Genomic DNA, 23,241 nt, shown 5'->3' on the forward strand with positions numbered 1-23,241 from the left:
TGCAAAAGTAAATCTTATGTTCCTAGAGAGGTATTTGTTTTTTGAAGAGATTTCTAGGACACTAGGACACTAGGACAGGGGCATCTATGAATTCTTACCTGCCCCCACCCCCCTCCTCCCTCCTCTATGTCTTTTTTCAGTCTCTGAGATGCTGTACGCACAGGAACAGCTGCTTTCTGTATCTGACTTAATGTTTTTCAGGACCATTGAGAGACTGTTATAGATTTTTCATGAACAAAATGAGATGCTAACTCTGTTTGCAGCTTGGTACTATTAAGGATAGGACATGATTCCATCCCACCCCCTTGGACAAGAGTTTTAGGGAAGTTTATGGAACGGCTTAGGAATTTGGCAAGGGACTCAGGGGGTCAGGTGACATTTATCAACGTCTCCCAAGAGAGGAGAGACTGTCTTTAAAGAGACAAGGAGATCCCCTCAAGAAGAAGTTTGTGCCTGAACCCAGGGAGAGGGTGACACAGACAGTCATGCCTGAACCAGCAAAACCGGGTATGATAATCCTGCATGCTGATTTTTGGAGAATAGATTAGTTTTTTTTGGTTTTTTTTTTAATCAAGATGGTTATCAGCATGCACAACAAATCTGTACAGAAGAGTAGAGATATTTCCATCTGTTGTCATCTTGCAGAGGATGTATGTAAATTTTAGAATGTTGAGTCAATGTTGAGGATTGATGTTGGTGAATTCCCTTCAGTAGATCTCAGCAGTAACCATCAATTACTCATTTGTATTTTGGGTGGCTTTTGGCAGCACAGGTGGACATTCTATTTCATCACACATACACTTTGGCTTTAAAGCTAATCTGATGCATTTCCTACCAATTTGGAGTATTAAACTACTCCCCATCTCAATGTCAGATGTTTGTGTATTTGACACCTAAAGGCTTAGAACTCTGCTTTATTTGGAATTAAATATTACATGCAGCATCTGAAGGGCTTTTGGTAGCCTCACTAATGATGTCCCAATCATACGTTTTGCACCAGATCATTAGATACACATTTATGATGTCTGAAATGGCACTTGGCCGGCTGATTCAGCTGTAGAGTTTTTGGTCACTCATTTTGCTAACATTCTTTGCTATATGGTACATTTCTTACAAATACTGAAGCGGTGATTTCTGCTTAAAATTTTTTGTAAATAAAGTGAGCGCACTATGCACAATTCTATTTTTTTTATTTTTATTTTTTGTGACTTGGAGCCCAGGCTTCCTCCTCGTGGACATTTTTTTTTCATGTTCACTGTATACATTTACTGTGCATATTCACATTAATTAAATCAAAGTCATGCAAATTTGCATTCAATTAACTGTTTTCTATATGGGAAATTATTTTTTGCTTGGGGAACATCTGTTCTTTCTTTATTGCATTTCCTGCAGGAAAGTAACAAAAGAAGAACGTGAAAAATTGCAATTTTCTCTGGTTTTTCCCTTTCATAGTTTGTCTAGAAATCTTTAGAGAGAAAGTATGACTTCATGAGATTTATAAAATATTGTTGACTCATACTTTAGATTTAGCAAATAAATATTGAGGTCTAAAACATAAATTTAATGTAGACATCCACACGGCTGTTTTTACCCCAGTGCTGCATCTGGCTGCCTTTTTCTTGTCTCCCTGTTAATCATAATAAATGTTGCCCTTTTTGAACTTAATTAGATGAACAGGCAAAACCTAAATACTATTTTATTTTTGTTTTCTTCCTCATTTGAATTATGTGTTTTGGCTGTGTCTGGACTGAACTGTGTTGTAATGTAATTTACTAAATATTTTTTTAGTACATTTAAAAGAAAATACATCATCACACACAAGTTCTAGGTGATTTTTAATGTTTTATTCAATGGCGCAATTTTCTAGTGACAGCTGGGCCATCAAAATGATGTATCTGTAAATACTACTGAATTTGTATGAATACAACATGACACATGAGACATCAGAATTGTGGCAACTGACATTTAATGTGGATAAGTGCAAGATAATGCATCTTGGACGTAAAAACCCAAGGGCAGAGTACAGAATATTTGATAGAGTCCTAACCTCAACATCTGAGGAAAGGGATTTAGGGGTGATTATTTCTGAGGACTTAAAGGTAGGCAGACAATGTAATAGAGCAGCAGGAAATGCTAGCAGAATGCTTGGTTGTATAGGGAGAGGTATTAGCAGTAGAAAGAGGGAAGTGCTCATGCCATTGTACAGAACACTGGTGAGACCTCACTTGGAGTACTGTACACAGTACTGGAGACCAAATCTTCAGAAGGATATTGATACCTTAGAGCGAGTTCAAAGAAGGGCTACTAAACTGGTTCATGGATTGCAGGATAAAACTTACCAGGAAAGGTTAAAGGATCTTAACATGTATAGCTTGGTGGAAAGACGAGACAGGGGGGATATGATAGAAACATTTAAATACATAAAGGGAATCAACACAGTAAAGGAGGAGACTATATTTAAAAGAAGAAAAACTACCACAACAAGAGGACATAGTCTAAAATTAGAGGGACAAAGGTTTAAAAATAATATCAGGAAGTATTACTTTACTGAGAGGGTAGTGGATGCATGGAATAGCCTTCCAGCTGAAGTGGTAGAGGTTAACACAATAAAGGAGTTTAAGCATGCGTGGGATAGGCATAAGGCTATCCTAACCATAAGATAATGCCAGGGACTAATGAAAGTATTTAGAAAACTGGGCAGACTAGATGGGCCGAATGGTTCTTATCTGCCGTCACATTCTATGTTTCTATGTTTCTATGATTGTGTACCTGTTATAAAGAATCTCAATACTGGAAGTCACAACCTACACATCAACTATAGTGCCCACATTCGGTTAGTGGCTGGCCCTGGTTTGGGGCGGCTATCCAAGGGGGTTAGTGAGAACAGCTGTACTCATGATGATTTACACTGTAATTTCACTTAGAATGACACAATGCCCTTCCATTCGTGTCTATAATTAAGGCAGACTGCAATTCCTCTGCAATGCCACTTTACAATCTCTTCATCAACACAATATTTTAATAGGGAATTACCTTGATTAGGTTTTGTTTTAAGCATCAAATATCAAGATATATGATTTTATGGTCTTCCTGTCAATAACCAGAACTTTGACTAAAATGTTATGCCACTTTAATAAGCGGATCGTTGTTATATGTCTCTTTCCTCAAAGTGGTTTAGTCATTAAACAAAACAAAAATCTATTCGATTTTACAATTTGGTGTTGAACACCAAATTGTAAATTCTAAGCAAAAAGCGCTGATTTGTAAAGAAAAAAAAGTCATACTTTAAGTGTGCGTCTAACTTGAACCTTTGCCCCAAACTCCAGCTCTTACCTTAATTTTAGACAACCACTGCTGTGCGGAAGTATTTATTAGGGGAAATAATGCCATACATTTTAGAGATTTTCATGAATTACCTCTTATCTCAGTATCTACCTCAGTATCTTTGTATGTGATTCCAGAATACCTTGGTGGCATTCAACATCATGTATCCATTCTTAATAGGTGTATATTAGACTTGTGCATTCGGTTTCAAACTAATTGTGACAAACACATTTTCGGTGCTTAGCGGGTAGTCTGAATTCCGTAACTTTTAATAGCCATATGACCAACTCACAAAAGCAAACAAAATGGAAATTGAAGCCCTTTTGTTTGATTGATGGCAAAATATGTACAAAATATTTATATTATGTATTTATTGTTTGGCACCATTTTGGTTTGTCGGAAATATTTTTCATGGATAAATTTGAATGAATTTCAGAGGATAAATGGAAACTATTCAAACAAATATTAGAAAGGTACATTTCACAGTATGTACAATTGGGTAATAAATATAAAAGAAACAAATTAAAACCAATGTGGCTTAGTAGAGAAGTAAAACAAGAGATTAAAAATAAGAAAAGGGCTTTTAAAGTATTTAAATCGGACAAATCAGAGGCATCCTATATAAGATATAAGGAAGCCAATGATACTTGCAAAAAGGCAATTCAAGTGGCTAAACTAGAAAATGAGAAATTGATGGCCAAAGAATGCAAAACCAACCCCAACATTTTTTTTAGTACATCAATTCTAAAAAAGCAAAAAAGGAAAGTGTAGGTACACTGAAAACAGAGATGGGTCTGTTAGTCAATGAAGACCAGGAAAAGGCAGAAATTTTAAATAACTTTTTTTTCTTCAGTATTTATTAATGAGGATCCTATGGCAAGAGATATGCAAATGATTGCTGCAACAAACTTGCAGATAACTTGTGATTGGATAACTCGAGACAAGGTGCTACAGCTATTAAAGAAAATGAATGTAAATAAAGCGCCGGGGCCTGACAGTATCCACCCACGAGTACTTAAGGAGCTAAGTGGGGAAATAAGTGAACCTCTGTATTTAAACATAGGTCATGTCAAACTAACCTAATTGCATTCTACGAAGAAGTAAGTAGAAATATAGATCAGGGTGTTGCAGTGGATGTGATCTACTTGGATTTTGCCAAGGCATTTGATACGGTTCCTCACAATAGGTTAGTCTTCAAACTAAAATAAATTGGTCTAGATGAATATTCTTGTTCTTGGGTAGAACATTGGCTTAAGGATAGAGTGCAACGAGTTGTCATAAATGGTACATTTTCAAGCTGGGCAAAAGTGGTAAGTGGTGTCCCTCAGGGTTCTGTTTTGGGACAGCTTCTATTTAACATATTTATAAATGATCTTGAAATGGGCATTGAAAGCCATGTATCAGTGTTTGCAGATGACACTAAACTTTGTAAAGTAATAAAATGTGAGCAGGAAAACAGGTGTGAGGAAGGCTGAACTTGATGGACGCAAGTCTCTTTTCAGCTATCTAACTATGTAACTATGATATTGCCCTGCTGCAGAGGGATTTGGATAGATTGGAGGACTGGGCACTAAAATAGCAGATAAAATTTAACGTAGAAAAATGCAAAGTTATGCACTTCGGGGTTAAGAATGCACAAGCAATTTACACCCTAAATGGTAGTGAACTAGGGAGAACCACACACCAGAAAGATTTGGGAATTGTTATAGACAATAAATTAGGTAGCAATATGCAATGTCAATCTGCCGTTGCTAAGGCCAGTAAGGTTTTGTCACGTATAAATAGGGGCATAAATTCTCGAGATGAAAATATAATTTTGCCTCTTTATAAATCACTGGTAAGACCACACCTTGAATATGCTGTGCAATTTTGGGCACCTGTTCTAAAGAAAGATATCATGGCACTAGAAAAAGTGCAGAGACCAGCTACAAAATTGATAAAAGGAATGGAGCATTTTAGTTATGAAGAAAGGTTAAAAAATGTAAATCTCTTTAGTTTGGAAAAACGATGTCTCAGAGGGCATATGATAACATTATACAAATATATTCGGGGCCAGTAGAAACCATTATCTGGAAATCTATTCATAAAAAGGGCTATACATAGGACACAAGGTCACACATTTAGGCTTGAAGAAAGGAGATTTCATCTAAGGCAAAGAAAAGGTTTTTTTACAGTAAGAGCAATAAGGATATGGAATTCTTTGCCGGAAGAGGTGGTTTTGTCAGAGTCTATACAGATGTTTAAACTGCAATTGGATAAATACTTGCAAAAACATAACATACAGGGATATCATTTCTAATTAGTGGGGTAATAGCTGCTTGATCCAAGGAGACATCTGACTGCTATTTTGGGGTCAAGAAGGAATTTTTTCCTAGTTTGTTGCAAAATTTGAATTGCTTCAGACTGGGTTTTTTGCCTTCTTTTGGATCAACAGCAAAAGTTTATGTGAGGAAGGCTGAACTTGATGGACGCAAGTCTCTTTTCAGCTATGTAACTATGTAACTATGTAAACTAAAGCAAACAACACTTTTTTTTGGATGAATCGATTTTTTCCCCGTTTACAAGTATAGTGTATATGCAATGTATGCATAATGGGTAAAAAACCTGTATGCTTCTTTGTGAATGGCTGAGCGTTTTCAACCAGTCAGTTCTCTTACATACAAATGTATAAAACAATCCTGTTACATCATCAGCATGCACACAGGATACCTATGACATAATTTGTGCATACACAGAGCAGTGATGTCACAAACAAGATGCATGAACACATTGTTTCACTTTCCATGAAAGACAAGAGCAATAACGTTTTCCTGTTAAAACTGGACAATCTTCAGCATATGCATATTCAGCAATGTACGTTTTTATAACTTTATGCTTAAATATGTCTGGAAGTTGTCCAGTAGTTTAGAGAGTTCTGTAGAAAATTTCTGGGGGTAAAGTTTAAAAAACAAAACATAAAAAAACAACTGGACAACCAAATATTCAGCAAATTAGTTATGAGATCGAACAAAGATTGGATTTGCAGCATTTAAATGGTTAACACCATGCAACCCTACGTTCAAAGAGATTAAGAAGTGCTCCGTGGTACATTTATATCTACATCTGATACGTTATGTGAGTGACAGGTGTTAAGCAGGAGAAACCTTAACTGTCTGAAAAGCTTATGCCGCATCTCTGGTATTTTGGACTGGCGTGTCATTTTTCCAGAAGTATTTTCCAGATTGTAGCACTGCAGAATATCCTAGAATTTCTCTTTTCATTTTTTTTGTTTTCTTTATGAACCCATCTTAGTACTGCATGCCTTAATTTACTGTGTGTCATGCCAACACAGCTGGATAAATACAAATGTTTAAGTCAAGGCCCCCAAAAATTGCAAGGCAGGCATTTATCTTTTGAGGGTGATATAAAAAATGTACTGTAGTCACCCCTTCTCTACCATTTAAATATATCAACTTGGTTCATAATATTATTTTTAACTGACCCTGTCTCTCCCTGAAATTCTAATTGCCTTTCTTTAAAAAAATCATAAAAGTCACATCAGGGATATTTCTTACCAGTGCATTTGTCCAAGGCTTGCTTTGGAGACGCGGTTTTCATATATGATTGCTAATTCTTATTTCTGAAATAATTCATTTAGGATTGGATGGTCTGACAGTAAGGTCAATGGACTGATAAGTCCACCTGCGACTGCAAATTTTAATACCTTTGGAGTGGTAGACCACCAATACAGCATTCACTAAAACAGTACCTGTCACATTCAGGTTAAATCTGTTGGATCTCTTAGCTATAGGGACTTTGCTGGTGGCTACTCACCATACTCATAAATATTTAATGGCTTGCAGTGTTCAAGCATGTTTGTACTCTACGGATGCCCATTACACCCCAATACTATGTTTGGGAAGACTCAAGTAACATCATCATGTGGATGGCCAGACGCAATAATGTACCAACAGTGAGATTGCTACACCTTAAGTGGAGTTATGAAGGTGCACCAGAGGCAAGATCTGCAATCATGAACGGTCTCCTTTAAAAAACAATTTTAGAGGCCAGGTACATTTGGTTCGCTACCAACCACTTTCTGCGCTGTTTCTTCCTGTCGCTGTAGAAAAGAAAAGAGTACAACCCGAGACTACTGAAACATCACAGTTTTCACAAAAATAAAAGCCATACCAAAAGTTTTATGTAATTTCTGCAGCCAGATTAAACGTAACTCAAACATATATAATTTAAGGCTGAAACTATGAACACCTCTTTTTAACCAGATCATAGGTCACAAGTCCTAGACTCCAATTTCCAATCTGTGGAATCTGTTAGTCGCCATGGTTTGTGCCATGTGGCCTACAAATACCTTTATAGAAGCCTTCAAGTAGCGGATTGACTAGAATAAGTCAGAACCCCACCAACAAAACCCTTCCAAAAGAGATTAATATAAGTTCTAGAATCTACATAGGAAGATCAAGCAATGAAATTCAATGGCTTGGTGTCCTACATAAAATTGTTGGATGACAGATTGGAATTGAAAGATCGGTGGACTCAGTGATCTCATAACACTAGCATTGTAGACCTGCTCCCTCCATTCTTTCCACAGCTTTGAGGTATCAGTTACTATACCTCTTGTGACAAGCATCCAATGATATTTGGGTTGAGTATCCAGTTACATCAATTGTAGTGACAAGATTAGACCCATTTTAAAGTGTCGTCTTTAGAAATCCATCGAAGTAAACAGAATGTTCATTACCAAATACTGAGTTACAAACATGGACCCTAGAGTATTATAATGTAATGAAGGACTGGCTGAACTGGAAGCTATATGGACTTTTGTAATTTAAACTTGGCACAGTTCTCTTCTCAAACCTTTTGGAGTTTTTGTTTAAAAATTGTGTTATGTGTATATATATATATATAAAAATAGTTGGTTGCACTCTCGGATTTCCATTAAAATATAACTTTTATTCCAATTACTAAAACAGATCAACGTTTCAGTCCATCTTGTGGACTTTCATCAGGATTTCATTGGATCCTGATGAAAGTTCACAAGATGGACTGAAACGTTGATCGGTTTTAGTAATTGGAATAAAAGTTATATTTTAATGGAAATCCGAGAGTGCAACCAACTATTTTTCTATTTGGATGTTTAAGCCCTGGTGCTGCACCCGGTTTGGCATATTTGGAGCCTGAGTGCAAGGTACAGTTTAACTTTTTTATATATATATATATATATATATATATATATATATATATATATATATATATATATATATATATGCGTGAGTGTGTTTGTCATACCGACTGTTTCTTAAAGATTTATATTAGAAATTCTACGCAAATTTTGAGAACCCATATCAAGTATTGCAAGATATGGGATACTGTTTCATCTACTATTTTACAACCCACTCATTAGATCTATAAAGGAAGAACAATATAAAATGTTGAAATTAATTGCATTATTATTATTTTTTAATACATCCTATAGATATACATTATGGGTTAATATTATTCCCTAAGAGGCCCCCACATGATTATAATTGCAACTGTTACAGGAGATGTAATGTCTGTATCATTAGAGACTGGCATTCCCAGCACTTTGGAAAAAGACTGAGCAGCAGAAAGAACCCTCTGAAAGGGAGCTTGGCACGGCTTAGGGAGAAATTAAATACACCCTGGGTATTAGGGAATCATAAATCAGAAAGGAATCTACTTTCTTGTGATGAAGTTCTTTGGAAGCTAGTCGTATAGTGACAATTTTAGGAACATACGACATAAGATATAGATAGATAGACAGAGAGATAGATCCATAGAGAGAGAGAGAGAGAGAGAGAGAGATAATAGCTCAGTGAGAAAAAATTATTTGAAGACTATAATTAGTTGGCTGAAATGATCCAAAATGTTGCATTTGCTAGTGAAGACTAGATACAAAATCTACACTAGCAGATACACACACACACACACACAAACTAACAAACACACAGATACACTTTGCCAGACATACACAAACACTGTATTTCCCAAGTGTCCCTTTTTAGGGGGAACAGTGCAATTTTTGGTCTAAATCTTTCTGTCCTTCTTTTTTGTCATTAATATCCCTCTTTTCTGGGTGCTCCATATTGTTGGTGTGTCTGAATGTATAACAGACTTCCTGAGCAATAATACTCACTGTAATATGTCTTTAAACTACAATAAATGAGTTTAGCAGTCAGTTTGTGTAAATGAGATACATTGTTTTTGTTCTTAATTACATTTTAGTTGCATACATTGCTATCACCCCCATCCAGTAGAAGTCATCCTCCTTTACCCAAAAGATAAGAAACAGGAGGGTGGCTAAAAGGTGACCAGCATGTGTGTATTGTGTTTGTCATTGTGTGTTTCTTTTTCTGTACTTGTGTCAGTGTTTGTATCTGTGTGTCTGTTTCAGTGTGTGTATCTGTATATGTGTCAGTGTGTGTATCTGTGTGTCTGTGTATCTATATGTGTCTTAGTGTGTGTATCTGTGTGTCTGTGTATCTGTATGTGTGTCAGTGTTTGTTTCTGTGTGTCTGTTATCTGCATGTGTGTCAATGTGTCAGTATGTGTGTCAGTGTTTGTATCTGTGTGTGTCTGTATATCTGTATTTGTTTCAATGTGTGTATCTGAATGCCTGTGTATATGTATGTGTGTCAGTGTGTGTATCTGTATGTCTATGTATCTGCATGGATGTCAGTGTGTGCTTCTGATTGTGTCTGTGTATCTGCATGTGTGTCAGTGTTTGTATCTATTTGTATGTGTATCTGCATGTGTGTCAGTGTTTCTATTTGTATGTCAATATGTGCATCTGCCAGTGATAGTGTGTATATGCATGTGTGTCAGTGCATGTCTGTGTATCTGTATGTGTGTCAGTGTGTGTTGGTAGTATATGTATATGTGCATTAAAATGCCAACATAACACACAAATTCATCTCTGCATTCTACACTACATACAAGCACATCTCTGTATTAAAACGTGCATTTAAAAACCAACACTACACACAAATACATGCCTGCATTCAAATGCCAACAATGCATTCAAACACACTCCTACATTTAAGAGCAAACACTACACTCAAGAACACCACTGCTTTCAAATGGTAACATTACATAAGAACACACAACTGCATTCAAATGCAAACAGTACACCCCTACATTCACACACACATGCAAAAACAAGCTTACATTCAAACACACAAACAATATTCAGTGCTAAAAACAACCTCACAAGGATAGGCAAATGGTAGATTCCCAGCTGGAAAAGCATTGTGGAAGTTGTAAGACAATGGGGATCTACCTTTTTGTCACCCTTGCTATAGGGCGGGTACAAAAAATGTTTTGCACCAGGGCCCTCTCTATGTTAGTTTCATAACTTGTTCTTAACCATTCTTGGTAGGAAGTGGGCTGTGCCCAAAGCTTTCTTAGTGCTTTCCTTTGATCTTTCGTGAATTCATTAGAGCACTGGTAGGAAGTGATGCCTTATCAAACCTTCCATTGCTATTTTACTAGTGAAGAGTGAGCAGGCAATGCATGTTTGCTTCTCCACTACAGATCCTCAATACAGTATGATTTGGGTGATATTTAAATCTCTACAGCAGAGCAATGTCACTATTGTGTGATGCAATAAGTACAGTGTAGTTGTATACAACTTTTTAACTCTCATTAAATCCACTACAAAAGGTAAAACCATAACAGATAGGTGATTCAGGGGGATATATTTGCTAATACAGCAATCATTCAGGAGACATACAAATATTAATTCACATTTAAAAACACAGATAATTTATTTAGACAAAATGTTGATTATAAAACTTACAACCAATGGTGTTTTGTGTATATGTTCATATTGTTGGTAAACACTAACAAAGTTATTTACTAAAGTGTAAATTGTCAAGAATTCAAAGTAAAATTCTACATTAATGTTTAGGTCAAAATAGCCAAATTAGAGAAATTCCAGTTATAAAGCCTTCTATGCTTACAGTTTGACTAAGTTTGACTAATTGTCCTCCACTTGTTTTTAATCATTAAAAGTAACCATAAAACGTACCTATATTCCAGTGCTAAACAATCTACTCTTGGGAACATCTATCCCTCTATTGATGTCATTAGACCCGATGGCTTTTGTCCAATTCAATGCTTTTGATAAAGATGCACTGGGGACCCTTGGTGCATGCACATCAATTTCTGTCCTCCACCAATCCGATGGTTCACATAAAGAAGAAATGAATCCAATGATGTGACATCATCATAATGACGCCGAATGTCACCTAAGTACGAAATGCCTCTGGTGACTATCAGTCTCATAGTTTGTTTTCAAACAAATAAAACCTTTGCTGCTTGGTCAGAACAACAAAGTTTTACAGTGTCCAAATAAAGGAACGGAATCTACATACCATTACATTAAGCTGCACTGGTCTTGGTGCTTAGTATGTCTCTTTAGAACACTGGAAAGAAATCCCCTGAATATGTGTTACTTCAAGATCCCAAATTATATTACCCTGGCTCTGCTAACGGATTTACAGCTATATTGTGTTTGTGTTAGTTAATAAGCATAGTCCTCTAATATCAGCTCATAATCTATAGCAACTGAAGCACTTATAATACCTTCCTTGCTCTATTTTCATTCTGTCTTGTTATCTCCTATCATATTTCCAGCATATATTTTAGAAATAAGTTCCCTATCATGTTCCCTGTTTTGCCTTCGTTAACATTGACCATTCTTCTGTTCATCTCTCATGTTCTTTAATCTGTTTTTGTCTGGCTAACAAGGTCGTAACAGCTGTAGAGTGACATCTCATCAAATGCTTTAGGAGCGTGGTGTAGACAAAATCATTTCATGGTACAAACTCTCATTATCTGCATTTCATCCTCCAGTCCTCATTAACCAATATATAATTAGTAAATGATGCAACATGACTGTTTCAGGAAGAGGGGATTGTTAAATGGCTTTGATAATGAATAAACCGTCATTGTGAAAAACAATTTTTTTTTTAATTCTTTATTTATTTTTTAGGCTCCACTTCTTAGAGATGTTAAACTTTTTTTTTTTTACCTAGAAGTTCTTTTATACTGTCCCACTCCATAAAACTACCAAAAATGTATCATGTTTCTAGCATGAGTTTATCATGTGATATTTGTTAAAGGGACAATCCAGGCTTGCTGAACTAGACTACCTTCACCTTACCATGCAAGATAGAGATAATTCACTACAAAAACACAGATTAAAAAAACAACAACAAAACACAATGTTTTAACTCTTGTGAGTCTCTCTGGCCATTAAATAAATGTAAAGAATTCTGTGAGTAGTTAGTAGTAGGCCATCAACATCCAAGGGGCCAGAGTTTGAGATCCCTGCTCTAATTGTCCGGGATAGGTAGGGAAGCATTGTAAGTCAGATAATATTATATCTGTTCAGATTGTGTCTGCTTCCCATTCATCAAATAAAATTAATCGAGGAACACTTGTATAGTGTAGGTTCTGAGTAGAGGAATGCTAGCTACATTTGGCCAGAGGTATAACTGCGTGTTGGGAATAATCACTAACACTGCATAAGTCAAATCTGAGCCCAAACCAACAAGCTCCACTCCCTTTATTAATGTTAGATTTAAGGAAACTAGTTCATTATTGGAAAACGATGCTTTGGCTTATACCTCCCACAATTCTTAGTCAGTGTTGCGGATTTTCATGACTGATCACTTATTCCATAGCAGTCATAGTGAGCTTACCTATCCCTGCACGTAGAACTTTCCATAGCACTTTTTCTATGAAGGGTATGTCCTATAGAAGATGATTTAGAGAGTCAGTGAGACACATAGATACTATCTAGAGTTTGTCTGTAGAAATTCTGAAGAACTAATATGTTAGTTAATGTTTAGATAAAATGTTTGCACATAATGCCTGACATTAACTCTACATAATATAATATTTCTGTAGCCTGCATTGTAAATTCAAAGCAATACATCTATCTATCTATCTATCTATCTATTTATCTATCTATCTAGCTGTCTATCTATCTGTCTGTCTGTCTATCTGTCTATGCAAGATTCTACATGTCAGGTGTCAGCTTGGGGCAAGCAATGCAGACATTCTCATTCACAAAACTGTGAATCATGCTGTCAACAATATAATAGGAGCCATGGCATGGCTGCTTTAAGCTTATTCAGCAGTCCAATTCACCTAATTCAATGAATGGAATGACTGCCTTGGGCTGAACTACTAGACAAAGGTTTATGGTATAAAATAAGATCCCGTAGACCAGAATGAGAGGCTCCTGGTTGGTTGAGCCTCTTGCTAGATTGGAAGAGCCCTTATCCTGCTACTGCTACCTGTCTGTGGGTTTGCAACTGTTTTTAGTGTATTACATAAATGTTGAAATCAGAGAAAAATCAGGGTTGTCCCTTAAAGAGTGTCCCTTAAAATAACTATACCAATAATAGTAGATATTAATAGAATTACAGCCTGACTCCAGCAGGAAGAATATCAATTTATTTAACCTTTGTCTATCTTAAGCAACATGTCACCTCTGCTGTAAAATTGAAACACTACATAAGTTAAAGGTCATGTTCACACCTCAGTAAATTCAGGCAGTTATTACACTGTAGACTGTTTAATGTCTTCTAAAGTGTACGTTCACACTATCATCACACAGCCAAAAGGAGAACATATATTCACAACATAGATCTTATTTCGCAATCAGCAACACAATTTTGCTACCTATTTATCTATCTATCTTAATTTATTTAATCTATCTCTCAATATCTTTCTTTACTATGTAGATTATACATTTGACTGTTCCGAAACATAAACCAATATGAAAGAAATATTTAAATATATTGAAATGTCTTGGTTTTGATAAATAAGTAAGGGAACAGTTATAAAGTCTGAACAAGAGTCCTCTGGATACATCTTCCAAGATTGGTCAAAAAAGGCTCCAAATGGTATTAAAAAAAACTAATTTTATTTGGAGATAAATAATAAAACAAAATATGGTATGAAATGGATAATAAACACTAACGCGTTTCACCTGCAGTTAGGCTTTCTCAAAGTGTTACAGTGCATAAGACCAATCTTAAATAGCCAATCATGTGACCTACATTTTAATTAACCTAAAAATTTCACAAAACACAATATACATGATAAAAATTAAATAGTATAATCCTTTGTTTATGTATGTGAATAACATAACTTTAAAATAGAATGTAGTTACAGAGAGAGATATATTATAAAAAAGGGAGTGGTATGGCTTTAATGGGGGGAAGACAACGATGGGCGCCACATTATAATATATGGGTGTTTAAAGATGGCCGCCGCCGCCGCCACCTTAAACATGGTGGTTCAAATAGCCAAAATTTCAAAAGGTAGGCAGGAACTGAGAGAGAGAAGGTAAGGGGTATAAGAGAAGGTAGGAGGGATTATAGGACATTATTTTTGTAAATGTGTTAGTTATTTCTGTAGATGATTAAGAAATGTAATCTGTAAAGACAAAAAAAACAAAGCAAAATAATTAATCGTTAGGAGCGTCTGTATTAAAAATGGCGTCTGTAATAAAACTCTCCTCTGTGTTTCTGTATGTTTCCAATGTATTACACGATTCTTTGCGTGGGATTGTCCTTGATACATTTTGTGAATACCTAATTGGTGCCTTATTATATTTAATTGGAGCATTTATACAGTAGATGGTGAATTATTAATGGGATGTTTAGTGTAATTTCTAAATGCAATAATGGGACTTAATAAATCCTGTTCAGACCCTGTGTACTCTACCATGGCAACTACGTGCACTGCACAAGGAGATTTATTGTATCCAAATGGAGAGGGACATCTGTTTTCTGTGACTACAAAATTAACCTGTTTATATAATTGGCAAGTTCTGATAGTATGCAGGCCGGCATTAGTTCTTAAATAGAGCTATTTAATTTCAAGAATGTTTTCTGTGGGGGGAGGGGGGATGGGGAAAAGTTGATTAATATGAATAATATAAAACAAATTTCCTAGTTTTAGATAAAAAGGTTTTCAAATTAAAAAACAAAAAACAATATAAACAGCAATAGGTATATAGATAATGTTAAAGAGGCAGAAAGAGGCTGCCAAACAGATGGGTTGTAAACAGATAAAAAAAAAATACAAAAAGGGAGAAAATCAAGAACGAAAAGGGGATCCATATAAAAGGGTTGAGGTGCCAGTATATTTGAATCAGAGAATTTTCACAGAGCAAGTAACACGGAGTAAAATGAACTACAACGCTCAGGAAAACATATAGCAAGGATATCACTACATGTTTAGAATGTCTCTGACTAACTCAGAGTAACTTGTGTTATCTAGTTTGATACATTTCTGTTGAGTAGTTGGATTGTAGATAATTTCATGTATCTTCAACTGTGCTTTTATAGTTTAATAATGAGTATGTTTAAAGTTTCTGATCATAGTGTATGTAGCCCACAGAAAAATAATTATGGACCACCGCTATTAAGACCAAAACAAATCTCCAAGTCTATTACTATAGCCAAGATCCATCCAGATAAGCTAGTTTAGTAACACTGCACACATCCAAAAAGCCTTCAATCCAGTGGGACTGTATTGTGACACTGAATTTGTGTATATGAGACACAAATTCTAATATAGAGTCTGTGGGGAAAAAAGCCTAGGCCTTGCTTGGGTAAAATGGACTTTACATACAATTTTGCTAGCAAAGATCTCACTGTGTTTACAGTTTATTTAAGTTCATTTTTTCGAAAAGGGTATTTTGTACGCAAGGTCAATGCTATTACTTTGAAAAATCAGTGGAGTCATTTGTTAATGATTTTTAATTGAATACATGTGTATCTTCCTTACCAGGGCAATGGCTGAGTCTGACTGTACAAACAGATGTAAAAATTGGGTTATCTGGCAACCTATACAGTCACGATTAAGGCTGCTAATTAAGGGTAGTGAGAATTAATATTTTGTTATGCAAAACAAGGAGTGATCAAGAAATTTGTCATGGATAATATTCCCCAGAAGAACAAAAAAAAAAGACTGAAACAAAACACTAGACTTGTGCATGACAAAAAAACACAGCTCTACTGAATAAATCTTCCTGAAAATAGAAAATGTTTCAGGACGCCCACATTTAAGCAATATTTTGGTTTGGCTCAATAGATTTCAATACCAAAAAACACATTTGGGAACTGAATTAAATAGGCCAAAAGGGTGTGATTGGCCCATTTTCAGACCCTTTTTGTTCACATTTCAAGTGAGAAAAAGTGAACAGAAATGGGGAAAAGAGGAGGAAACGTAATGGGGGAAAAATCTACATTTATAAATGTATACTTTATTTATTAAATATATAATATGGGAATACCATTTTTTTCACTTTTGCTCACTTCTCACTTTATCTGTGAAACAAAATGTACATTTAGTGACTACCCCCTAGCCATCAGTCATCTACTCTTCCCATCAGCCGTCTCTTTTTGGTGCAATGGGACCATATTCACAAATCAAAACGGACATACTTAGCCATTGAGCATCTTGTTGAATTTGTGATTTCGTGATTTGTACATTTTGACTCAGAGTATGGGATTTGACTGATCACCTGATCGGCCCATATTCAGACACACTGCAGTTTGGCCTGAAATTAATCTCCAAGTCTACGAAATACAATTTTTTATATTTATTAAGTTCTACATCAAAAACGTACAAGTAATGTCTAATACCTTCCTACTTGTAATAAGAATAAGGATAACATGATGTATTACGAGTTTCAACCACCATGCAAAATAAAATGTGAGAATAATCAGAAACATAAAATTTAATTTAAGAGACTTCTTTTTGTTTTTAAACACAAATTCAATTATTCTAGATCCAGCCAGCTAGAGTGGCAAACTTGGTACAGGGATTTAGCACATTTAATCTTTAACACAGTGTAAATAAAAACCTTCAGATGTCACAAAGAATATCTTAATATGAAGAGGTGATTTTTTATTTTTTTTGTAAATGTGGTTTGGGTAGTTTTGTCTAAGTTGGTTTGTTAAGAGTTTTCTTTACAGAAAGGATTGTGTGCACTTAAAATCTAGTGAAAAATCACATTTTTAAGCAATTAAGCAATCCCTAAATCTTTCATTTTTTAAACAGACCACAGAATAATGCATAATGCACTTTTGTATTATCACTTTAATATTAAAAAAATATATACCGTATGTATATCACAAAATGTACTTTTTATGTGATCTGACTTTTCCCACTTCGGCTTCAAATTCATATCTTTAAATAATCTTTTCAAATTATTTCATATTTCAATATTCTGATATTAAATATATATATGTTTTTTTTTTTGTTATAGTGTATAATATTTAAAAAAATATTTTTAAATGTTGATCAAATTGAGGCCTAATAGTTAATTAGTCAACACTTGTCAATGTACGAGGAATATAAAGGTTAGTATAAAGGTTAGAATTTTCTGTTTGTTTAAAAGCCTTTAAATTACGCTAATGGTTGTATCAGTCATTGACACCTTATTGTTTGTTTTCAGTGCCATTAAGATGGTGCACTGTAAGATTCTTTTGAATCTCTATTACAATCTCTGAGGTGAAGGATATTGGAGTACTGTTTCACGGGTTTGTTCAGCGTCTTTATATGATCCCTAAGCATGGTGCAATTAGATAGATCTGAGAAGCCGTGAAAATTAGGAATTAGGTGTCAAAAGCATTTTAATTTGTGTGTGTTTGTTTTGGCATTGCTGAATTTAGAACAGACACAATGGGACCCCCTTTTTTAATTTAGCAAAACTATTCTTAATTAACCATAAAACACATTAATTTTAGCGGGGGTGTTATCCATATAGTTGCAATTTGCAAATACCTCCCAACATTTTCATTTTAGAGGTGTAACTGGGGTGGGGGGGGGGGGGGGGGTGGTGAGAGGTTACTGTAAATACTATTGCAGTGGAACTCTGTTATAAATTCAACACATCACAAATACTCAGCTCTGGCGAAAGAGGGACATTAGGATAGAAAAGAGGGACAGAGCAGTTTGGACCCAAAATAGGCACTATCCCTCCTAAATAGAGACACTTTGAAGGTATGGCTTAGATGAGACATGACCTTTTGAAATGATCACGTTAGTTGCTACCACCTTGGATCTTTTATATACAATATTTAATATACAACTCAGAAATCACTCAGAGGTTACTCACATAGAATCCGTGCAATGGTAACATTTACAGAATATTATAGATAATTTGATTCTTATGAATCAGTGTGAGAGATCTAACCATGATATGATTTTGATATTTTTTCCTTAAAAGGAAACACTAACATTGAAGACGTGTCATTTGAATAACCACTGGATTTACTTGAATAATGTTCTAGGTAACAACTATTGTTTCTTTACAGCGAATACAATTTTGTTCTACCACATTTTTTTGACTATGGTAGAAATTGTACACACTCAGAGACACAATAAAATACAAATCCTATTTAATATTTAAATTATAAACCATGGTGTATGTGTGCATGGACAGGATGCAGAGTCTCAGAGTGGAACTAGATTAATGTATGTTCTATATATATATATATATATATATATATATATATATATATATATATATATATATATATATCAATAACCCAGAAGATGCATTTTTACGAGTTGGATAGTGGAAATTCCAATCTGGTTACTTAGTTAAAGAGGCCCTCTAAGCTCCATAACTACTATAATGATCTGCAGTGTTTATGGTGGAAGAAGTCTCCTGGCACTGTCCCATGGTAAGTAGTGAAACCGTTTTTGAACAGCTGGACATTATCTGATCCTCTGGACCCCCATGGGCTGGAATCCTCTTCAGATATAACTGAAGAGGAAGCTCCTACGTTGAAGAGATATATTAATTCCACCAAACTATGGATGGAATTGATTGTCTGAAAGCATCAGCTGAGGCTCTTAGGTAATGAATTGTATCCAAATATGAACGAAACCTACATGTCTCATGTGAAAGAGGAATTTCTGCTTTAACTATATCTGAGGAGATGGCTTGATTAGATATACACCCGTGGGTTTAAAACACGTTTAACTTTTTTTGTACTGGTTATGTTGCCAGGAGTAGCAGAAAAGTACGCATGGCACCATAACCACTACAACATGTCCCTTAAGGCTATATTTAAGTTTATGTTTCCATTAGAATTAAACAATCTCAGAACCAGAAGATTACCATAAGCAGCTACCAGCTAAATTGGTTTATGGATCTTTAAGACTATAAAATATGTTTAAGATGAAATGATTTTGAATGTAAAAGTTATGTTTGACTACAGTTCAGTCCAAGTACATGGAACTGTATTCTGACTCCAAAAACTGATTGGATGTGTATAATTTAAATTAACATGTAGTTGTTAAAAATGTCCACAAGTCTCTGTGAGTATATCTTTTGTGTGTCTTTTATAGCTCTCTATGCACTCATGCCCTATGTATAAAGCCAATAATATATGGTTTTGGTGTAAGCTGGTAAAGTATGCACTATACCTGTGTGATAGTTTACTTAGTTTGAACACAACTGGAGAATATTCTTACTTGAGTTGCAGTGTAGTTTCTGGGAAGATTATCCAATTTTTTTTTTTTTTTTTTTCATCTTTTCAAGGCCAATAAAATTAATTTCATTGAGTTAGGTAATTTTTTATAATATTTTTACTTTTGGCTAAGATGCACTAGAAAACTGTAGATAATTGCAATTGCATAATATAAATTTATTATTGCCATAATATAAATTCCTCCTCTATTTTCTAGCCTATAATCTATTTTCATATGTCGGAGCAATGGGCTAATTATATCTCTGTTGCATGTTTAATAAACAGACTGTTGCTCTGATCTTCCTGTCCCAATTAGGAGAGACCCCAGAAAGAGAGCAATTTGAGAAGGGTCTCAAAAAGGTCAGACCTGGGGCAATCGGTATGGGTGGCGATAGGGGAAAGTATGGAGGCATTCAGGTGCGGGGTCTTTAATTAGTAATGGATACATTGGCACCATATTGCAATTGCTACATGAGCTTCCTCCTTATAACTTGATATTGCAGAATAAGAATTATATGTTACTAAATACATACTTACACTGCCTAAGTATCACATTCATTAATTTCCATAAAAAGTACAAAGAGAAAAAAAAAGAGCTAGTTCTCAAGTTACCGATATATATGTAGACACATACATAATTATCTATCTGGTCTATCTATCTGTATATGTATCTATCTGTCTGTCTGTCATTGAGATTTCTACAGAGCTGGAATAACAGACATTTTTATTTGTACAGTGTCTGATTCACTCTTCTTAAAAAAATATTTTGGGAACACAGAATGCAAAGTCCTTAGATATAGTTTCATATAGTAGTATTTTTACACTTATTATGTGTATTTCTTTGCATTGCAATCATGACATAAAATTGAGTTAAAAAAAATAAAGTGTATATTTTCAAACTTTTTTTATATTAATTTCTTATTGTTAACTCGTTTAAGCAGGATTATCAATAATTTCTGTAATCATTTTTTTTTTCTACTGTTATATCCCAAAATTGTAAAGCAATGCAGAATATGTTGGAGCTATATAAATGTTGATAATAATAATATTGAATTACATATTTTTCGGTATTTTGTAACTGGTAAACATTCAGATAAATGTTTTATTTATTACGGAGATTAAATGGTTAATAGAAATCTAGTAGGATATTGAATGGAAAAAAGACATCTTGATACTGCTCCTAATACAACCCAAAAAATAGTCCACAATCCAGTCATAGGTTAAGACTATCATATTATTATTTAACTTCGGTCTTTTCCAAAAGAATAACGAGATTTGTAGAATACCAAGAGTGAACTACTGCATGTTACTAACACTGGCTCACTGGGATTTGCACTGAAAGAAAGTCTATACATGAGTAAGTAATGATAGTGGTGGGGATAGCGGGGGTAGTTGAATCATTTAAGGACACCACAACTATTCATCAATACTTTAAATCAAGATTTGCAGCTGCTGATTCACTTAAAGTGGCTCTGTCAACAGAAAGGCAAATATTTAGCATTTTATTAAGATAAAATCTTTATGAAATGCTCGTAACGACTGAGTTGGAAAATCATTGAAATTCAAACACAGTCAAAAAGTATCAAAAGACAAAGTAGGGATTATTATGTTTTATGGTAAAATCCCACCCTGACCAAACTTGATAAAAGGCGTTTTTTGCGGAGCTGAGTTCCTCCGTCTTTAGTTCTTTCTAGTTGGAGAATATGGAACTGTAGTAATTGCATCTCATCCTCAAACACTAGACAACACATAGTATCCAAAAGGCACTTGGATCAGATGTACCTAGCCCAAAAAAATCATCAAGTGAAATTTGACCGGGCTGAAGCCACATTCCAATCCGCCACAGAGTTCCAGACTGCTGCGCTAAAGCATCTTGCTGGCTTAGGAAAAGGGGACTTCTCTGGCTCTCGGTGAGCAATTGTAGGTTGTCCTTGTCTCTATCTACCTTCCAAATAGAGCTCTCCTGGGTGTTAAAGTAAAGGTGTAGGCCAGGGTTAGGCAACCTTCGGCACTCCAGATGTTGTTGACTACATCCCCCATAATGCTCTTACACCTATAATGCTGGCAAGGTATCATGGGAGGTGTATTTCACATCTGGAGTGCCAAAGGTTGCAATGCCTGGTGTAGGCCAATAGTTTCAGCGGGCAGCCACCTTGAACCAGGTCAAAATAGAGTCCCATGAATTTGGCACCTGGTCCCACTGGGACCGCCTTGGTCACACAGAGTAGTCCAAGGGGTTGCAGAATGAGAGAGGACAAGGAAAAGCCAAGGGGGTGATTAGCTCTTTTGGCAATGGTATAAATTTGAGTCCTGCACTAGTTAATCCACTAGCTTGGCACAGGCTCTGCCACAGTGGTGATACCGCATAGACATTAGTGTCATACTCCTTGCGCATGTGCGAGACTACAGCACTGATGTGCACTCCTGGTGCATAAAGCCTCTTGAGCTGAAGAAAGAAGATAGCAGTTCCCACAGGGACGGCATCACACAAATATTTTACACAATAGCTGCACCCCCTGGCCAAAGCACCCCATAGCCAAAGCGCCCCATCCGTAGGTAACTGAGCTGATTTAAATGGAATAGCAGAGTATAACAAATATATTTTGGGACAAAATAAATGAACTGAGTTGTAGATTTGTTTGAAATCGGGCTGTTTCATCCTAGAATTTGTGATTCCTTTCTCAATTATTCATGATTGCCTGTTTAGTTTATATACTCCACTGAGTGTGTGATGAAGATAGCCTGTATTCTGTTGATTGTAGCAGGTGTAATAAGATTGTCCAGTCCATGAGGCATGTGCTCAGCTGCCCATAAAACCCCTTTTCACTTGGGCTTTGTTATAAAATGCCAACAAATGATTTCTATTTCATGAATTAATACATCATTTTGACATATATAATTTATCAATACGTCGACAAACCCATGGTGTTGAAGTTTATATACAACATATGTAGACAGAAAAACACATAGGTCTTCCATCCATTTTAGATCTTATATCTCCTTTTACACTGTTTAATCTAAACTAGTTAAGCAATGATAAGCATCTGTAGCTTGATACAGTCTAACTTGAGAAATGTATGTCTGCATCCAGCAAGCATCCACACACACACCAACAGCTGCGACGAGGCTAGGGTAACGTAACTAGAACAGCAAGACAGGGAGAGACAGGACGACGTGCAAGGAACTTTATCTGCTCAGTACTGTATGCAATGCTTCTGGAACCAGAGTGCTTAACCATGCATGCCAAGGCTTTTTTAAACACTGTATCCTGGGGTGTGAGAGAAAGAGAGGGTGTCTAAGGGAAGTGAGCGTATCTAATACATCTCTTCATTTGATGGCTCAGCGTTATCTTAGATTGGAGAGGTTATATTAAGAGATTTTATGA

General features: G+C 35.5%; 1 protein-coding gene across 2 annotated transcripts in view; it reads left to right on the top strand.

Annotated features, from left to right (window-relative positions):
• The first annotated feature begins 219 nt into the window (after positions 1 to 219).
• Positions 220 to 23,241, top strand: part of MYBPC2 (myosin binding protein C2) — a 114,439-nt gene continuing 91,417 nt past the window's right edge. For both annotated transcript variants that reach the window (XM_063436068.1, XM_063436069.1), the window contains exon 1: positions 220 to 507. In XM_063436068.1, the coding sequence (XP_063292138.1) occupies positions 486 to 507 (22 nt within the window). In that variant the 5' untranslated portion in view covers positions 220 to 485. The remainder of the gene's footprint in view (positions 508 to 23,241) is intronic.

Source organism: Pelobates fuscus, chromosome 11, assembly GCF_036172605.1.
Source record: "Pelobates fuscus isolate aPelFus1 chromosome 11, aPelFus1.pri, whole genome shotgun sequence".
NCBI classification, from domain to species: Eukaryota; Metazoa; Chordata; class Amphibia; order Anura; family Pelobatidae; genus Pelobates; species Pelobates fuscus.